General features: G+C 35.4%; 2 protein-coding genes across 4 annotated transcripts in view; both read left to right on the top strand.

Annotated features, from left to right (window-relative positions):
- The window catches only part of mical2b (microtubule associated monooxygenase, calponin and LIM domain containing 2b), a 43,400-nt gene extending 39,027 nt beyond the window's left edge, over positions 1-4,373 (top strand). For all 3 annotated transcript variants that reach the window (XM_089127994.1, XM_089127996.1, XM_039647886.2), the window contains 3 exons: positions 1,997-2,096; positions 2,168-2,241; positions 3,626-4,373. In XM_089127994.1, coding sequence (XP_088984120.1) covers positions 1,997-2,096; positions 2,168-2,241; positions 3,626-3,810 — 359 coding nt within the window. In that variant the 3' untranslated portion in view covers positions 3,811-4,373. The remainder of the gene's footprint in view (positions 1-1,996; positions 2,097-2,167; positions 2,242-3,625) is intronic.
- Positions 4,374-4,711: 338 nt separating this feature from the next.
- On the top strand, positions 4,712-15,299 carry parvaa (parvin, alpha a). Its single transcript, XM_039647896.2, has 13 exons — positions 4,712-4,958; positions 7,979-8,068; positions 8,169-8,239; positions 8,330-8,432; positions 8,567-8,707; positions 9,541-9,656; positions 10,215-10,273; positions 11,205-11,224; positions 11,711-11,772; positions 11,849-11,917; positions 12,497-12,598; positions 12,996-13,068; positions 15,089-15,299. The coding sequence occupies exons 1-13, from the start codon at positions 4,823-4,825 to the stop codon at positions 15,163-15,165; spliced, it is 1,119 nt and encodes a 372-aa protein (XP_039503830.1). The 5' UTR covers positions 4,712-4,822; the 3' UTR covers positions 15,166-15,299.
- The last annotated feature ends 5,047 nt before the right edge of the window (positions 15,300-20,346 follow it).

The following is a 20,346-nucleotide window of genomic DNA, read 5'->3' on the forward strand; positions in this document are numbered from 1 at the left end:
TATTAGGGCTGTGCAAAAATTAATTGCGATTAATCGCATCCAAAATAAAAGTCTGTGTTTACATAATATATTTGTGTGTGCTGTATATAATTATTTTGTATATATAAATACCTATGCATGCATGTATATATTTAAGAATTATTTGCGCTTAAATTCTGTATATATATATAAATACAAAATCTATATTATATAAATATAAATATTTTATATATGAATAACACATTTTCTTAAATATATAGATGCATGTGTGTATTTATATATACAAAATAATTATATACAGCACACACAAATATATTATGTAAACACAGACTTTTATTTTGGATGCGATTAATCGCAATACATTTTTGCACAGCCCTAATATATATATATATATATATATATATATATATATATATATATATGCACGCATGAATGTATGTTTTATTATATTATATATGGATTGTTAATGCATTGTGATTGTCCATAGAAAGATTTTGAACCACAACATGAATACTATGTGAAGACTAGCTCCGGATCTATATGGCAGATACACAAAGACAACAAATAATGCAAATGAACTGACTGGACTTTTTTTTAGAGGAGGAAAATTAGATATTCAAATAATAGTGATTTGCATTCAAACTAAATGGCCATTTAGAATCAAATATTATATTGAAATGACTGTAGAGGTAATGGGTTCTGTAAATAGGACTAGAAAGGGAAAGGTGCCTCCGAAATGAGCTGAAAATGTGATGTTTCATTATTTCGGTGAATGTTGATCTACGTGGGGATTATTAAAGGCAACAAGTCGTTCCGATGAAAAAAGGCAAATCGCAGCAGCCTTTTAACATACTGCATAATGAGTTTATAATCATGTTTTGAAAGCTCTAAACTCTAATTATAAGGTCTGCAAATTGAATTTTAACATCTCTTAGAAATCCATTTCTCCTGCTTCCTCATAGAAATTCCTTTTTTTTGACATCCTAAAACCTAGACAGGCATTGTTAGATATTAAGAAACTAAATGAAACTACTAATGCACTAGGTAGGAAATACTTTATTCCTAGATCTATAGTTGAAAGTTTCCATACTATTATTGCATAAAGAAAGCAAATCTTTTGTCATGTGACATCTTATTCCTGGCCTGGCCTCTGTGTCTTTCTTCCACAATGCTACAAGGATGCAGGCGGTATAGAAGACGTCCCTTTTGTAAAGTGGACAGCAAGGATACAGTGTGTCTTCTATCAACAGACTTCATTGAGGGCAGCAGAATTCTATTAATAAATGCATGGGGGTGAATCTTTTGTGACCTGCCACAATCCATTGTTCGGCATGTTTACGTGTCTTTGTCAGGATAATTGTGTTAAGATGAGGGGCTGTGGGATGTGCATTTTTTCATGAATAGGTTCTTTGTTAACTGACATTTGCGGTTTCCAAATGGATGGAGAGTGGAAGTATGTAGTAAACAGTGCTCTGAAACTGTCAATGTGGCAGGAGACTAACATTATTAGGCAATTAGCTACAATTTAGTATTAATGTAAACAAAAATATTTATAATGTATAGAAATTGCTTTGTGTAAGGTCTCCATAAATTATTTGAAAATATTTTTTCATTGTTTATATATATATATATATATATATATATATATATAAGATTTTTTAATGGTTATAAAAGAAGTCTCTTCTATATATATATATATATGTGTGTGTGTGTGTGTGTGTAGAAGAGACTTCTTTTAAAACCATTAAAAAATCTTACTGTTCTAATAAATTTGGCCACCATTTTATATATAATATTTTTTGTTTACAGTAATCACAAATGAGTGGAAAAGGACTTAATTGTTAATTATGTGGACATTTTTTCATCAGAAGCTTGAGAGCCATATCGTACACCGTCAATCAAATGTTCAAAATTCTAATCGTATTAAAATTTGGCCACATCACAGGGCTGAGTAGTATTAGTTGTGTTCTAGCAGATGCCAATGTTCATTCAATTCTGGTCTATCTCGTGTCCACAGGCGACGACTCCACAGATGAGACTGCGCTACTACAAACCTGGTTCAAACTGGTCCTGGAGAAGAACAAACTGTCCAGATATGAGTCTGAACTCATGATCTTGTGAGTACTGTGACTCTTCTGGATTTTTATCAAGCCTTCTATACAAGTCTTATACATGCTCTTGTCCCTAGTGCTCAAGAACTGGAGTTGGAGGACACTCAAAGTCGGCTACAGCAAGACCTGAGACGGCGAATGAACACTGAAGGTAGGTTCTATATAAATATATATATATACAGTACACTATACAGGTCAAAAGTTTGGAATAAATATGATTTGTTAAAATGTTTTTGAAAGAAGTCTCTTATGCAAACCAAGGGTGCATTTATTTAATGAATAATAAAGTAAAACAGAAATATTACAATTTAAAATTAATATTACTTTAAAATATTTTACAATGTAATTTATTCTTGTGATGCAAACCAGCGTCACATGATCCTTCAGAAATCATTCTAAAATACAGATTTGCTACTCAATTATTATTTGATAAATTATTAATAATGATTCTGTTAATAATGAAAAAAGTATTTATTTATTTTTAAACTTAAACCAAACTTTTAAATGGTATCAGTTTCCTCAAATATTATTTCAGCGAAAACTTTTTTCAACACTGATGATAATACTAAATGTTTCTTGAGCAGTAAATCAGCCTTTATTAGCCTAATTAGAACAATTTCTGAAGGATCATACACTGTAAAAAAAAAATATATATTGTTGGTTTAACTTTAAAAAGTAAGTAAGCTGGTTGCCTTCAAATTTTAAGTTCATTGAAATGGAAAAAGTGAGTTAATACAATGAAAGAGAATGATTTAATCATCAGAAACTCAAAATAATAATTCAACTGAACTAAATAAATTAAGTTGATTTGACAAAAGAAAAAATGTTGTGATTACTGATTACTAATCATGAAAAGATTTTTTTACAGCAATGATGCTGAAAATACAGCTTTGCATCACAGAAATAAATATTTTAAAATATATTATAATAGAAAACATTCTTTTAAAATGTAAAAATATTTCACAATATTGTATTTCTGATCACACAAATGCAGCCTTGGTGAGCATAACATTTTGTAAATTATTCCAAACAACGGTAGTGTTGTTATAGACCAACATGAGAGGTGATCTAGTGATTACAGAATAACTGGAAGGTTGTCATATTTAGATGTATTCCACATTAAATGTAAAAACATTTAGGTAGGACTGTGGACCAACTTTTCAGATATTGGACTATAATTGGTTTGTTAGAGTTAAAACATATTGTAAGTGGAAGCGCATTTAGTTGTGAACAGGAATTGATAGCAGCAGAGGAAGGTGATAGTGTCTTCATTTGCAAGTCAATGGTTGGTCCCTCAGCCTCTGGCAAACACAAGCTTATTTTAGTTCTTCATGTTGGTGAAGCTCACCACCACTGAGAAATGCAGTGTTGAGCCACAGAACACAAAGGTGTCATTGTGTAATAATTATGGTTGTCATACAATGTTAATCAAAAGAGATTAAACCTTGTTACATGGCGAAAATGTTCTGTTATGTGGACAATATTTTACTTGATTATTGATGATAGGCCCATCTTTGTGTTCCCTCCATATCCAGACTGCGAGAAGAGTGCGAGCGAGCTGGCGGAGGAGCAGAGACTGCTGGTGGAGATCATGAAGGTGGTGGAGAGAAGAGATAAACTGGTCAGTCTGCTGGAGGAACAGCGGCTGAAGGAGAAAGCGGAGGACCGAGATCTGGAGGGCATGATCCTGTCCAGAGGCTATCAGTTCCACTGGACCTAAACTCCTCTGCGAGAGCTGCTACTTTTGACAGAGAGATCTCGAACAAGACTGCAAAACGCTTGTTTATTCAAACTTACATAAATGCTGCATTTTGTGTTCTTCAAAAGAAATAAACCCAAACCAAAACACATGTCTCTTTACTAACTGAAAATATTTCCAAGCACAAAGTTGCACGGGTGAGAGGACTGACTACAGATTTAATTCACACTGGTGCAATTGTATTTATATAATTAAAGCAATTTTTTGTTGTTGTTGACTAGTTTGATTTATCTTCCTGTTTTGTTAAAATTCTTAATGAATGTTTGTTCAGTTCTTCAGCGAATATTCCAATAGATGCCAAAGTTTAATGGCAGTGGTAAAGTGTGTTTGTTGAGTGTTTGTTTCTATCTCGCAATGAACAGGGTATCTAAAGTGACCTTTAATATCAACTATTTTTGAAGTCAAACCAAATGTCATTGTTTCAAGAATCAAGAAGTGCTTAAGAAAATGTAAAAATGGCTCTGGTTTTAATTTTGTTTGTCTGTTGCCTTGTGTAATTTATTTAATAAATGTAAAAATAATGAGTGTGCTCTCCTTTTCTCTTCAAAAACAAACAAAAAAAAAGTTATCAGATATTTGTAAGAATATTTATTTCTAAATTGTATAAGATCTTAACTATTTTCAAAATATAAAATAATTGTAGTTTTATTATTTTGTCTAATGCAAGTAGAAATTAAATAGTATACAAATTAAATGCAAATTTTATATTTATAATTAAATCCAGCAAAATCAGTGATTTTTATGTCTATTTTTGAACGGATTATTTTACAGTCGCCCCTTTATAGCCCAAGTCTGTAATAATTACAGTTTCCCTCAGGAAAGAGGGTGGGATCAAAGGAAAAGGGAAGCTCGTTTTAGAAGGCTGGGCAAATAGCTGGAATTCCGTTTCCGTTCCTGTTCCTGGGATTTTACGCACTCCCTCAGCGGGGATATTCACATATTATTTACACTTTTCTGCCCCTGACTGTTACTGATGGCTTCTTCCCCGCAGAAATCTCCGTCTTCTCCCAAGTCGCCAACTCCAAAGTCTCCGTCCTCCAGAAAGAAAGATGACTCATTTCTGGGAAAACTTGGTGGGACTCTGGCCAGGAGAAAAAAGGCGAAAGAAGGTAGACTGAGCTAAAAGGAGTGATGTTTTGCACGTTTAAAACACTGAACAGCTTATCTAGTCATGACCGTTTTGCTTGAAATTAGGCTAGGCTAAATAACGTTAACGTTAGCTGCTACCCAAGTTGTCCCAAACTTCAGAAGTCTAATTCCCTGCCTCAGCGGATGGGCGTTTGTTAGCATTGTCAACATCTCTGTTTCTTAATGTGTAGGGTATACTTTAAAACCCCCAAAAAGTAACGACAACGGGGTGTGTTTAAAGTAGCGAGAAACATAATGTTTACACTAAAGTTTGTGCCGCTTTTTAGCGATGTTCGGACGAATCGCTCTTTTGAGTCGGATCTTTTCAATGAATCATTCCACTCATGGGCCCCTGCAATTCTCTACAGTTGAACCGATTCCTTGAATCGAAAAACTTAGCTCGTCCTAAAACCGATTAATTGTCAAATGATTTGAATTGTTGGCAAATTTTAAGTTATTTTAGAAAGGCACATATAGCAGACATTTTAGATTTAGATCTCAGAGTTACATTATGCAACAGAGTGTAACTGTCCGCTTGCAAAAGTAAAAATTGGATTTATTTCTCTGTAGAAAACTGTAATTTTAAACAATCACAGACAAATATATACTGTGAGCTTTGAGGTTGTTGCTTCTGTTGAAGCTGTCAGACCGCATTATTTCTTATTTTGTAAATAATCGTTTATCAGTTGAATTCCTTGTGAAAAACTACCCATGATTCTGCAGAGAAGCTCCACCAATCATAGAATGAAGACAAGCAAACTGTTCCACATTAACTCTTTAGTGCTCGCCCACTCCCTTTAAACATTGCAAATTATGTAAATGAGTCAGTGTTTGTGTGTGTGTGTATACATACACACTTGTAGTATAATTGTATATATAATTGTGTGTGTGTGTGTCTATATATATATATATATATATATATATTTATATATCATATGCATGCATATTTAGCCAGAAATGTTACATTTATTTATTGTTTCTGTATACATAATCAACCTTTAAATCAATAGTTTTATATTTATCCATTGCTTTTATTGCATTTGTCATTTGCAATGCTTCATGGGATTGTAGTTCTTTCCATTATTAAAGCTGTTAAGTACACAGTATGTCATTTTTTATGCTCAATTTTGGCTAGTAGCTCTTTAAAGTATTTACCTTGGAGGCATGATTATAAAAAACCTTTCAAAATATTCACCCACACCTAAAAATGAATCTAAAAATAGTCTAAAAATCACACGTTGGCACATTATAAAGTGTTCTTAAGCTCTGTCTTCTGCTAACACTCAGCTTTGGCTTTGTTGTTCTAACCATGTAAGGTATTCTGTCTGGACGAGGCTTGAGATTGTTATTGTACAGGAATGAGAACAGTCATCTCAGCCTTGAGGCAAGAACAGCTGTGAAACTAGACTGCAATACCCAATAATAATCCTGACAACTTCTGGTGATCCACATCCTTAACAAATAAAAATATATTAGTTTTGTTGTTGTCCTCTTATCCAGTAAGTAAATTAGTCTGTGTGCCGCTACCCATTACTTTCAAGTGTTTCTTCTGGGTTTGCACAATTCCCAGAGTGCACTTCTGTAATGATTGCACGGCATCCATCAGCACTTGCAAGGCCGTTTGAGAGGAAAACGCAGCTGAGCCTTCGGATTCTCTGACTGCCTATTTTTCCGTCTCGTATTCACCCACGCACAGGCCGAGAACTGTGATCCGGATGGGTAATTGATGTAGGATTGGATTTTAAAAAGGGCTATTTCACAAAATGCAGTGCATTTTATGTTTATTGCTTTAGTTGCAATTGAAAATATAAATTACACAGGATAAGTACTACAACTTAAATGGTTGGAAGAAAAAAAAATTCATCACCTTTCATGTCACTCCTTTATGCTGTTATTTATTTCTATAGATTTTTTTATTTAATTTTTTTTACAAAGAATTCCAATTCTTTCCATATTATGACACGTTTTAGCTTCAAAGAGTGCAAAAAGCACCAAAAAAGATATCTCCTTGTGAAGTTCTTGTTAATGACTAATATTTCGAAAGAAATTGTGGTGCTCATGGTTAAACTTCCTCCCAGGCAGTCACCCATGTTAACCTCATCGCTCCTCATAATAATCCTCAAGTTACATGACATCTTTGTCGTGCCTTTGGATTGGATGCACCCCTCGTGTCAGCGAGAAGAAGCAGCAGGAGACCAGCTGCGCGTGAGGTCGAGAGGGTGTTGATTAATAGGATATCGTCCTCCATGGGAGGCCTCTGGAATCCAGCACAGGATGTTCGCATCCCCATAATCAGTGCTGTAGACAGTGATGCATGCTGGGTTGCTGTTAGAGTGAAGAGCTGGAGTCTTGGAGTATGTCATCGTTTTCCTGAAGTCTAATAAATATAGGATTTTTGAAACATTTTCATCTGAAAATGAGCCGTGATGATGGTTTTGTGGACGGTTGCTAGGGTGTTGCTAAGGTGTTTATTGTCATTTCTTGGTAGTTGCTCATTGAAAACTTATCATGATGTCTCTGGTGGCTAAATATTATTATTTATGTTTAGTCAAGAAACATTTATTATTATTCCATCACGGAAACGTCTATTTGATGTGCGTCATCTGCAATACGTCTATAGGACGTTTCCTGTCAGATGTCAAATAGACGTTTATAAAATGTCTTTAAGATGTTTATGATTTAGAATGTATGTACAACTGATATCCCTTAAAGACGTCTATCAGATGTTAGTAAACGGCAGATGCTTTCCAGATGAAGTGATCTTTAACGTGTTTTTATCTAGGATATTAGCAATGTTGAAAACATTTGTGCTGCTTCATTTTTTTTTCAGTATTCTTTGATAAATAGAAAGTTAAAAACAGCAATTATTTGAAACTGAAATCTTTTGAAACCTTATAAAACAGCCATAATACGAGGGAAAACACTATTTTCTCTCTCTTTTTGGCCACTGTATTCAGAAATAATTTGTTACCTCTCACCCGATGTGTCTTGTATCCTATAGTATCGGAGCTGCAGGAGGAGGGGATGAATGCCATTAATCTCCCGATGAGTCCCACACCTTTTGAGCTTCATCCTGAGGACATCATGCTAGGTACTGAACCCGTAGACTGATTATTCAATTGATGCTCCCTCAGGTTAATAATAAGCCCTTACACCTTCCTCTTCTTCCTGTCTGTCTCTTTCTCTCACAGAGGAAAATGAAGTCCGCACTATGGTGGACCCAAACTCGAAAAATGACCGAAAACTCCAGGAACTCATGAAGGTTTGTGTTTAAAGCCAAAACGTCAATTCTGTCATTATTTAGTCACCCTTGTGTCTTTCCTAAATACACCCATGATTATGCCTAAATTAGGTGCTCATCGACTGGATCAATGATGTTCTGGTTGGGGAAAGGATCATTGTGAAGGACCTGGCTGAAGATCTCTATGATGGACAGGTTCTCCAGAAGCTCTTTGGTACAAAACTGTTTATTTTACTATATGGCGGCTTCTGATTTGATTGACTTAACTAAGCAAGTTCTACCTGGACTCCTTGAGATCTACCCCGCCACACCCCTATTCTGATTTGGCCTTGTGTTTCTGTCCTGTAGAAAAGCTTGAAGGTGAGAAGCTAAATGTTGCAGAGGTGACCCAATCTGAAATTGCCCAGAAGCAGAAGCTGCAGACGGTTCTGGAGAGAATCAATGACGCCCTGAAGGTCTCCACCAGGAGCATCAAGTGGAACGTCGACTGTAGGTCCCTAGAGCTTCAACGTGATTTGTTCAAATGATCCTAAATAAGACAAGACAATGATGTTAAACATGGACCTGGCTTAAAGTGTCCGCTTAGACATGCTGTGGTGCACAAAATGGATTTACAACAAAGTAAAGTCTGTTTGAAATGCTATTGATGGGTGTTTCTTGTAGCTTTGAGTTTCAAAGGCTTGGAAAACACTTAAGGTGATGCAACAGTGTCTTTTAGTGGATTTCAATCACTCTACTTATGCGGAAGAGACACTAAAGAGATTGGAGTTCATTTTATGAGGCTGAAAGATTTATGCGCTATTGATTTTTGCATTAAATGGAGGAGAACATCAATCCTGTGTCCTTAACAATTCACAGCTCTAAGGCTACTCCTCCTCAGCTTGTTTCGTGCCAATACTGGTTTTAATGCATTCAAAGAATGTTGCGATCAGTGTTGCCACAGTTACTTTAAATAGCAAGTAACTTGTAAAGTAACTTATTTACTTTTAAAATCAAGTAACTTGTAAAGTAATTAGTTACTTTAAAAATCAAGTAACTTGTAAAGTAACTTAGTTACTTTTTCAAAGTAACTAATTACTTTACAAGTTACTTGATTTTAAAAGTAAATAAGTTACTTTACAAGTTACTTTTATTAGTTGCATTCAAGACCAATCAGGTACGATGGCCTACCCCTAACCCCGCCCCTAAACCTACCCGTCACTGGGGTTAAGACCAATCAGGGATGACTATAGTTCCGAAATGGTATATGGTGGGGTCCGGATAACAGGAAAGTACCGAATTATCAGTTGATTTCATGGTGACTTTGTTTTTGTTTTTGCTAGCGGTTCACGCTAAGAGCATTGTGGCCATCCTTCACCTGCTGGTGGCGGTTTCACAGCACTTCAGAGCGCCCATTCGCCTCCCTGACCATGTGTCCATTCAGGTGGTTGTGGTCCAGGTATGTAGACTCTGTTTTAGACCGTAATGCTGCTAATACGTCCTTGTTGTTATTTGCATTTAAAACACTATCTGATGAACTTTTCATACAAATTCGTCTCACAAATCTCCACACAATCAAATAAAAGGTAAACTTGTTGGTGTTGACATACCAATTCTGGTCAATATATTTTAAGAAAGAAAGTCCGAATAGAAAGTGCAGATGAAAGCTAATTTCATCTGTTTTTTTTGTTGTTGTCATGATTCATGATGTCCTTTTGATATTTTCTTGCTTACTTCAATGTTACAAATTCTAATTTGTTGTCAAAATTATAAATAAATCAATATTTTCTTGCACTCATTGGATACAGAATTAAATATGGGGTTCTAGTTAATTATACCCAATATCTAAAGCTAATTCGCCTCAGTAACTAATGCTAGCTTGCTGATGTTGATGCTGTCATTTTTCATTTGTTTCATAACAGATATTTTGATATCAAACGATGGTGGTTTCTTAAGTCTTCTAGAGAATTCGGACTCTTGTTGATATCCAATCTGTTCCCCTTTTCTTTTCCCTTAGAAACGAGAGGGCATTCTCCAATCCCGTCAGGTTATGGAGGAGATCACTGGCAACACTGAGTATGTCAATGCTGCATCCCTAATTTCCAAATGTCACCCCCATATGTTCATAAATGTGCCAATATCAGGTTTTAATGATCTTTTGCATATTATGTAATGACTCCTTTCATATGCTTCAATCATTGTGCAGTAGATCACTGATTACAAGATGGCGTCTAGGTTAGCCTATAGCGCTGTTTTGTCGCCCTTTGTGTGGAAACACACACATACATATGTTCACAGCTGACTGTAGAGCGGTCCAGCAGGCACCTGGCAGCTGGAGAGATAAGTGTGTGTTTTTGCACGTGTGTGTGTTTGTGGAATACTTCCTGAGCCTGTTATCACACACACAGTAGCTGCTGCTGCCTAGGCTGATGGCTGGCAGGAGTGATTAGAGAGTGAGGCGGGGGGGCTCGTGGGGAGAAAGTCCTGTCCAGGGCAGTCCCAGACTTGCCTGATCAATTTGATCACCCTTCCACACGGCCAAATAGCAGCTGAATTTTTTTTGTGTGCCTGGATTTCAGTGACTGTAGCATTACGAAAGATAAATGACCTCCCATGCTGTACAAGAGATGCATAACATGCAATAATGCGCTGATATTAAAATTGTTGCCGATACTGATAAGCCAATACATTTTTTTATGACCAAATGGTCGATATTAAAATTCTACACGATTGTCTAAGTACATTTAAAACATGCTAAAACAAAAATTAACCATTTTAAATCCTGAAAATTGGGTATTCTCTTTGAGATTTCATTAAACTATGTAATTAAATCAGTGTTTTTAAAGATTAACTGTAATCAAGCATTTAATGATGGCAAAGAGGAAATGAGCATGAACATTTAAATATGCAATATCATTAAAAAAAATAACGATATATATCATCTTGCCTAGAGTAGTAGGAATTATCATGTGATGTTTTTCTAACTGCATGTTCACTTTGTTCATAGGGCATTATCTGGCAGGCATGGTAAGTATTATAAAAAATTATATCATTTAGATGTTAAATAGACTATTATTCAAAAGTTCGGGGTCTGTAAGATTTAGAAAAATATAGATACTTTTATTTAGCATAGATGCATTAAATTGATCAATAGTTGACTAAAAACAATGTTTTAAAATATTTTTTATATAAGGACTTGTTAAGCAAAAATGTTAAGCAGCACAGCTGTTTTCTATTTGATAATTATAAGAAATGTTTCTTGAGCAGCAAATCAGCGTATTAGGATCATGTGACACTGAAGACTGAAGGAATGATGCTGAAAATTCAGCTTTGCATTACAGTGATAAATTACATGTAATAATATAGTTAGGTTATTTTTAAATTGTAATGTTGTGATTGTAATTTTTGATAGATAAATGTATTCTTGGTGAGCTTATAAGAAAAAAACAAACTTTTGAATGGTTGTGAAAATGTTTGTTGTTCTCTAATACATGGATGTATTCTTCCATGTAGAGCGTGATGCTTTTGATACCTTGTTTGATCATGCTCCTGACAAGCTGAATGTCGTGAAGAAGGTATGAAAGAGCACAAGTATTAGCCGAATTGACATCTTAAGACAAGCCTGACTACATATGCATCTGTTTTCCACAGACTCTAATCACCTTCGTCAACAAACACCTGAATAAACTGAACTTGGAGGTTGCTGAACTGGATACACAGGTAACTAACACATGGATCAACACAATAAATAGCCTGTGGTAAATTAAAGCGCGACGCGAAGCCATGAAAAATCATCCGTTACAGTGATTTTACATTTCTAATTATTATCATCAATGTTGAAAACAATTGTGCTGCTACATATTTATGTGGAAACCGTGATCTTTTTTGAGGATTCTTTGACAAATAGAAATTGATTCACTGTCACTTTTGATTCATTTAAAGGGATAGTTCACCCTTGTGTTCCAAACCTTTGAGTTTCTTTCTTCTGTAGAACACAAAATATATTTTAAAGAATGTTGGTAATCAAACTGTTGACAGTAGCCATTAATTTCCAAAGCAAAAAAAAAAAAAAATACTATGGAGTCCCGTCAACTCTTTGGTTACTAAAACTCTTTAAAGTATCTTTTGTGTTCAACAGAAGAAAGAAACTCATACAGGTTTGGAACAACATGAGTGTAAGTAATGTTGAACTATCCTTTCTGAAAATACTAGAATAGTAGTATTTCTTAAAACAGAACTCTAATTGTGATTTGGCGTGTATGATTGGATTGAGTTGTTCTGACTGAGGCGTGTGTGTAGTTTGCAGATGGTGTGTATCTGGTCCTGCTGATGGGACTTCTAGAAGGATACTTCGTCCCCCTCTACAACTTCTTCCTGACCCCTGAGAATTTTGACCAAAAGGTATAAATTCTAAGTACATGGGCGGTTAACATGCTTCAGTGTGGAAGGCCATCCCGGTGTGGTGTGTTGAGTGTCATCGAGAGGGGGTGGGGTTGACAGTCAGCCCAGAGTACAGGCTGCTCACCTGGGTCACATCCAGCAGGCACGGCCTGTGCCAAATGGGCATGTTAGACCAGGATGCATCTGTAATCTGCCTCTGCACAGGAAACGGATAAATGGTGTGATTTGTGGCTCCCTTCTAATATCCAGTGCTTGTGTGTGGATTTCAGAGATAACTGCTTTAGGTCCTTCTACAGTCCAGTTTTGGGAAATCACCTTTTTTTTTTTTTTTAAATGCGTACCCCACTTAGTACTTTTTCAAGGTGTTGAAATATGGTTGTTTCTTTTTTATCTGCAGGTTCATAATGTGTCTTTCTCCTTCGAGCTGATGCAGGACGGTGGCCTGGAGAGGCCCAAACCCAGGCCTGAGGGTAATTATACCTTTGTTTTCTGCTAATCCTATTATTGTAAAAAGATTTGTCTTGTCAGGGCTGTACTCTGGAAATAATGTTTTGCCAATTCTCAAATGTTGCCCTTTTAAACTGAAAGTTCAGAGATAATTGAAAAATATTTAAATTACGTTTTAAAACAGGTCTTTCTTGAGTCGTGCTGAAAATATAATTTTATTCATATAATCTATTTTTTTTTTAATCAAAATGATTCTAAAAGTTTTAGTTAGTTGGTTGGTTAGTACTTTTTCCTTTAGTTAATTAATTAGTACTTTTCATTCCTTTTAATAATATTTAGTTCCTTAGTTTTAACTATTCTTAACTGAATGAAAATGACTATTTCCCTCCCTTAAACAATAGTCAGGGTATATTTACACGACAACAATGTACTAAAAATATAAACGTTTTTCTTTGCGTTTTTTCCCCATTCACACGTTTCTGTGAAAACGATTAAAAAAGCTGCTCTAACCCTGCCTATAGACTAAACACATAATATGCATATGCGCATGACGTCACCATTTTCACAAATTCACATTTCTGTAGTTTGCATGGAGACGATAACTGTCGTTTTCAAAAACGTGCACTTTGAAACCCATTTTCAAAAGTTTTGCTGTTTATACTAATATATATATATATATATATATATATTATGTGTGTGTGTGTGTGTGACATCATGCCCATGCGTATTACGTGTTCAGTCTATAGGCATGTACAATTTATTTACAAAGTGACATCACCAAAGACATTGAACAGGTGCTTTTAATAATCCTTTAGATGAGTGTGTGTGTGTGTGTGTGTATATATATATATATATATATATATATATATATATATATTATATATTTATATATTTATATTTATTTACATATACACACACTGGGTACCACTCATCTCCACTACAAATAGGAAAAAAGGCAACAATTTGAAAGAGCTTGAAGACTAGAAAAATGTTGCCTGGTCTGATGGGTCTCGATTTCTGTTGAGACATTCAGATGGTAGAGTCAGAATTTGGCGTAAACAGAATGAGAACATGGATCCATCATGCCTTGTTACCACTGTGCAGGCTGGTGGTGGTGGTGTAATGGTGTGGGGGATGTTTTCTTTGCACACTTTAGGCCCCTTAGTGCCAAATGGCCATGGTTTAAATGCCACGGCCTACTTGAGCATTGTTTCTAATCATGTCCATCCCTTTATGGCCACCATGTACCCATCCTCTGATGGCTACGTCCAGCAGGATAATGCACCATGTCACAAAGCTCAAAACATTTCAAATTGGTTTCTTGAACATGACAATGAGTTCACTGTACTAAAATGGCCCCACAGTCACCAGATCTCAACCCAATAGAGCATCTTTGGGATGTGGTGGAACGGGAGCTTCGTGCCCTGGATGTGCATCCCACAAATCTCCATCAACTGCAAGATGCTTTCCTGTCAATATGGGCCAACATTTCTAAAGAATGCTTTCAGCACCTTGTTGAATCAATGCCATGTAGAATTAAGGCAGTTCTGAAGGCAAAGGGGGGTCAAACATAGTATTAGTATAGTATTCCTAATAATCCTTTAGGTGAGTGTGTGTGTGTGTGTGTGTGTGTGTGTATTTTATGCCACATCTACAGTATCCATAATATACACATACTATTATAAGTACTAGACACATACCACAATTATACATCTCTCTCTATATACTGCTATTAATTATAGTGTATAATTGTGTTTGTGTGTATTTGAATGATTTCAAGTTAAATGTGTGTCTAGGTTTGTTAGTGTTGTTTGTATAATGCCATTCAGCGTCCTTGAAGAGTCGGTGCATTTATTTAACATTGGATAAATCCAATTCATGCTTTAAATAAAATCAAACAAGAACTGGACCTGAAGAAACTATGCACTGAATGTGTTTTAGCTGCTCAAGGTGTTCTTCAGAGTGAGACAGAATTGTAACTGTATAAAAGCTTTTGTTCTCAAATGTCAAAATGAGTCCGTTTTTCCCTCTGTTTTGTTCCAGATATTGTGAATTGTGACCTAAAATCGACACTTCGAGTTCTTTACAACCTTTTCACCAAGTACAGACATGTGGAATGAGTCGAAACGGGTAACACGTTTATGGAATAACAAGTTTTTATGAGGCTGACAAACAAAATATGCTGTTAATTATTTTTGGAGTATTTTATAATACCCGTATACGGCTAATAATTGTGTCTAGGTGTCATCTTGATGGATGTAAAAACACTAAAGAAAAACACTATGCAGACTAATGTTTTTTAATGAAAGCATTCCATTCCTCTGATGATGCATTGAAGTCTAGCATAACTTCAGCTTTTATTCGTGGAAATGTAATCTGTTTCAAATGTATTCAATCAGAAAATATCCAGTTTGCACTACATTTATATCACATAAAACACTATATTCTCTTAAGTCACAGTATTTGCTTATATTATCAAGTGGGCGTCTAGCCAAAGAATTGTTTGTTGTAATGAGTGTCTGTTTCACTACATATCATGCTTAGTCATGATTTCTGTGCTAATAATAATAGTCTGTCTGAGTCAACAAAAAATGTTGCCAAACAAATTTGTCTCAGAGTTCATAGCGATTAATTTTAGGGCTGGGCAACGATTAATCGCATCCCAAATAAAAGTTTGTGTTTACATAATATTTGTGTGTGTACTGTGTTTAATTATTTTCTATATAAAAAATTCATACACATGCATGTATGTATATATTTAAGAAAAATATGAATGTCAAATATTTATATTTAATATAAATGATGTATAAATATATATAGAGTATATACATGCAAATATTTCTTAAATATATACACGCATGTGTGTATTTATATGTACAATATAATTATACACACTACACACACATCTATTATGCAAACTTTTATTTTGGATGCGATTAATCGTAGCCCAGCCCTAACTTACGTCTTAAAACAGGGTGTCTTGGATCATTATAGTGCAAAATTTTTAGTTAAAATGAAAAGCAGATTTAATTGGTGTAAGCGCCACTTTTGATGGAAGCTACAAGAAACCATTTTTTATACATTGTATTGGTTGATGTCATTCCAGTAGCATCATTTGTAAAACTCAATGTTTTATCGGCACTTGAAAATGTTACAAAATCTACATTAAACATGGATGAATTATCTAGCCCATTGTGATCCAGTTGTATCTTTCCATTCCACGGCTGCATTCTTGAGTGCTGTACTTTAAGCCGTCTTGTCACTGATAGACTCTGTTCACTTCACTCACTGGAACAGATGCTTACGGCGTTCAAAATACCGCAGGGATGACCGGCAGACATGGGTCCTCTTTGTCTCTTGTTTAAGTGGAAGGCTGTTTGGGGGTAATTTGCTTCCATTCAAAACCATCCGCGTCCACATGGGGAACCGGTGCTTGAAAAATCGCTTTAACATTCTTATTGGATTCTTTCAAAATGCCTGCAAATCGAAATGACGGTCTCATTTGATCTTGAAAGGCTCAATATGCTACAGTGCTTGAGCGCTGTATTTTGTTTTGTGCTTTATAACAACCAATAAATATAAACATTCTAATATGGAATATGTTTTATAACATCTGAACTGATGGTTTAAGGAGAAAAATGCTCCAATCTTTGGATTTTTCTAGTCGGAATGGAATGATTTCCCAGAAAATTAGTTTTCTAACTGAAGCGTTGAAATTCTTGTGCCTGCTTTAGAAAATTTCAGATCTTTATGTATAATAAGATTTTGAATTTCCTAAGGAAAATGTGAGTGGTGCTTGTCGAGCACGATTTACCGCAACAATTGAGCGTTTATTTGCTGTTGCTAGGTTTCCTTTTGGACCAAGTCTCTGATATTCTGGCCCCCTTTTAAAGGGATAGTTCACCCAAAAATGAAAATTCTGTCAGTATTTACTCACCCTCATGTTGTTCCAACCCCGTAAGACCTTCGTTCATTTTCGGAACACAAATTAAGATATTTTTGATGAAATCTGAGAGCTGGATCACTCCTGCATACTAGTCCATAGGCTTCTTGAGGAATTAAAACTTGCCGTCCTCAAAGTTATTAAAGACATCGTTAAAATAGTCCAAGTGACTACAGTGGCTCAATCTTACATTTATCAAACGACGAGAATACTTTTTGTGAAAAAACAAATAAAAATAACGACTTTATTTCAACTAACTATAAGCCTCTAGTCAGTTAACGTAGTGTAATAGCGTAGAGTTACGTCACACGTAGCCTCACTATTGGCCGACGGTCATGTGTGTGGTCATGTGTGTGATGCGTGTGACGTACAATAACAGAAGCTTACGCTATTAAACTAGTCGAGGCAGAGAAAGAAGTAAATGAATAGTTGAAATAAAGTCGTTATTTTTTGTGCACAAAAAGTGCTCGTCGTTCGATAAAGTTAAGATTGAGCCACTGAAGTCGCTTGGACTATTTTGACGATGTCTTTAATAACTTTTCGAGGCTGGCAAGTTTCAATCCCTCAAGAAGTCTATGGACTAGTATGGAGGAGTGATCCAGCTCTCAGATTTCATCAAAAATATCTTAAACTGTGTTCCGAAGATGAACGAAGGTCTTACGGGGTTGGAACAACGTGAGGGTGAGTAAATACTGACAGAATTTTCATTTTTGGGTAAACTAACCCTTTACCCTTTAATTGTACGGTCCCTCAAGCAAATGGGGGAAATCTGATCACTAAGAAAAGTAGATGGTCACTATGAGTAACTACACTAAGTGTAATTTTTGCATGAAAATTGTTCATTGTCAAATTCCTAATGACAGCTAAACAAACCTGGTGATTCGAGGTTTCGATTATGTCTAGCACAAAGGGGAAGCTGTTACAATACATTTTCTTTCATTTTAAAATTGTCTTCCATAATGAAGATTCAACCGTGAAAATATATTACGATTCACTATATGTAGCTCTGTTTTTTTGTTTAAATATGGAAAAGAACATTACGGATGAACCATGTTGTATACAATTATGCAATTTTCTTTGCATCCTGACTTCCTGTTATGCCAAAAGCAGGTGATTAGTGTAATCTAAGGGGGAAAATTACAAAAAGGACACCTGGGTAATTGACTGATCTGTGTGTAATGTCCTGAAATGTCATGTTGCCTCCATTAGGTTGCAATTATTTTGCTCCTCGTAACATTTGTTCTCTTTCTCTTAAAAATTAGATATTTTTTTTTCTTCTCACCTCTTTTGATTACCCATGAAGGTTTCGAACCCTCAGTGTGTGGATTTTCAAAGTTACGCTGGGCTTAAATTCAGCTGAACATCAAAGGTAGAAGGACACAATAAACATGCCTCTGAGGACCTTTACAGGAAAGACATGACCTCCGATCTGCTAAAGAGCGTTTAAATTCTTTTCGGCTATGGTTGATTCATATCACATTTAGTTGATGTCACATGAATGTCGTATCTAAGAATAATGATGTCATATTTGTTATATATGTGCTCATTCCTCTGAAAAGAGATACGCACAAGGTCTTCCTCTCTGATTCCTTTTCATGTCGTTCATTGCATCCCTATAGAATGAGAGCAACATTCGGCTAATGGCAGGCTCAGGCACGCTGGCTTGCTCTCATGGGGTAACAGTAACAAGTTAACAAGCTTGTTCAGATCCAATTATATGACCATTTAATTACACCCTTTCATCTCGCTCCTGCTCGCTTTTCCTGTAAAAGCACATATTGATTTTCAAGGATGTTATACGTTTACCCGTTTTGTTCACTGAGAGGTGTGTTGGCTGGATGAAGTTGTCATGTTCAAATCTTTAACAAGCGCTCAATTAAGTTGCTGAGTGCAGATTTTTCTTGCTAACCTTTCAAATCAAGGCTGTCTCCTTTTTGTTTTAGTCTGTCAGGATCACTATTATCATCAAAGATGATTGACAAGTAGCATACAGTTTGGATTGGCGGTATGGGAGAGCAGTGATGATGACCCTCTTTAGGGTAAATGGAACAGAACCAACATCAATGTTTTGCAGGTATGATAGAAGTTCTGAATGACAATGATTTAATGTAACAAGAAAAATCTAAATAAAGGAATATCTGAAGGCTAAGTCGTGACTTTGGACGAGAGGGGGAGTTGGGGATGGGGAAGGGTGATTAATATCTCCTGAGCAATGCGATAATATTTTATGCTCCATTGGGATGCTGTGATAGGTGGACGTGACCTGCCAGAACTACATTTGATGTGTTAAATTACCAGTTTATTTATTAAAATCACTAAATTTGTGAACATGGCAAAGTTAAAACTGATAACAAGCACTTTCATTTATTTTGTCAATTATAAACCAAATGTAGGCTATGTATACAGTAAACACACAGGCCTATAGATGTAGATCATTTGACTTTAATGAATCACTAATGTTTCTCATGTTGTGTAGAAACAGTCAAAGCATTTCCATGACTACAGCTTATGTCTGTTTTTACCACAAGATGGCAATGGTACATATAATGAAAGACTGTATTATATTATCAATGTTAACAACCCTTCTGTGAATCCAGTTGTAACTATAATGTATATTTCAGTGTTTCCTCATTCACTTTACACAATGTAATGTAGAAACTCCATTGACATACGATGTCTGAGTGAGTGACTTTTATACAAGAGGGCAGTATGTAATTGTTTAATGGTAACGTAGTAGCAATTTTTGATTGTGAAAAATTAAAAACGTATAACAATGACCCTAAAAAAAAACTTAATTTATCTAAGCTAGGCCTATTATTGTTGTTTGTTCAATAGCTTTATAACTGTGAGGTCCAGCGGTTGTCAAAGTGTAGAAATTAAGCTACTAATGATGCATTTTTATTCACTTCAAAGATTATTTTCAAGTCACCATGAAATTAAAATGGACAACTCCTTTTTTTTATGGACTATCACAGTGTTTATTATAACTTAGGGTAGAGTGGGGTGAAACGCCCCCTTATGTTTTCTCCAAAATAACCACTAGATAAAGTCAAGATACATTTTTGTTACTGCTATGAACTACGTTGACGGGAGTGATGTTGAAGTATTCACCGTGAAGCTCGCACTGGTGAAGTAGGGATTCAAAAGATTCGAGTCTCTGATGAATCAAAAAATCCTTAGTTTTCGGTCACACTTCGGTCACACACTTTTTTTTTTTATTATGTAGAAATAACAAATATAAATCAAGACATTAATACACAATACAACAAAACAGAGGGTTACAATCCATAAACTTAAATAACATTAAACAAGCTTAAATGATCGACAATTTGCAGTCTCACATGCAGTAGAGTTTTTA

Source organism: Pimephales promelas, chromosome 25 (genome assembly GCF_988280905.1).
Source record: "Pimephales promelas chromosome 25, fPimPro1.hap1.1, whole genome shotgun sequence".
NCBI classification, from domain to species: Eukaryota; Metazoa; Chordata; class Actinopteri; order Cypriniformes; family Leuciscidae; genus Pimephales; species Pimephales promelas.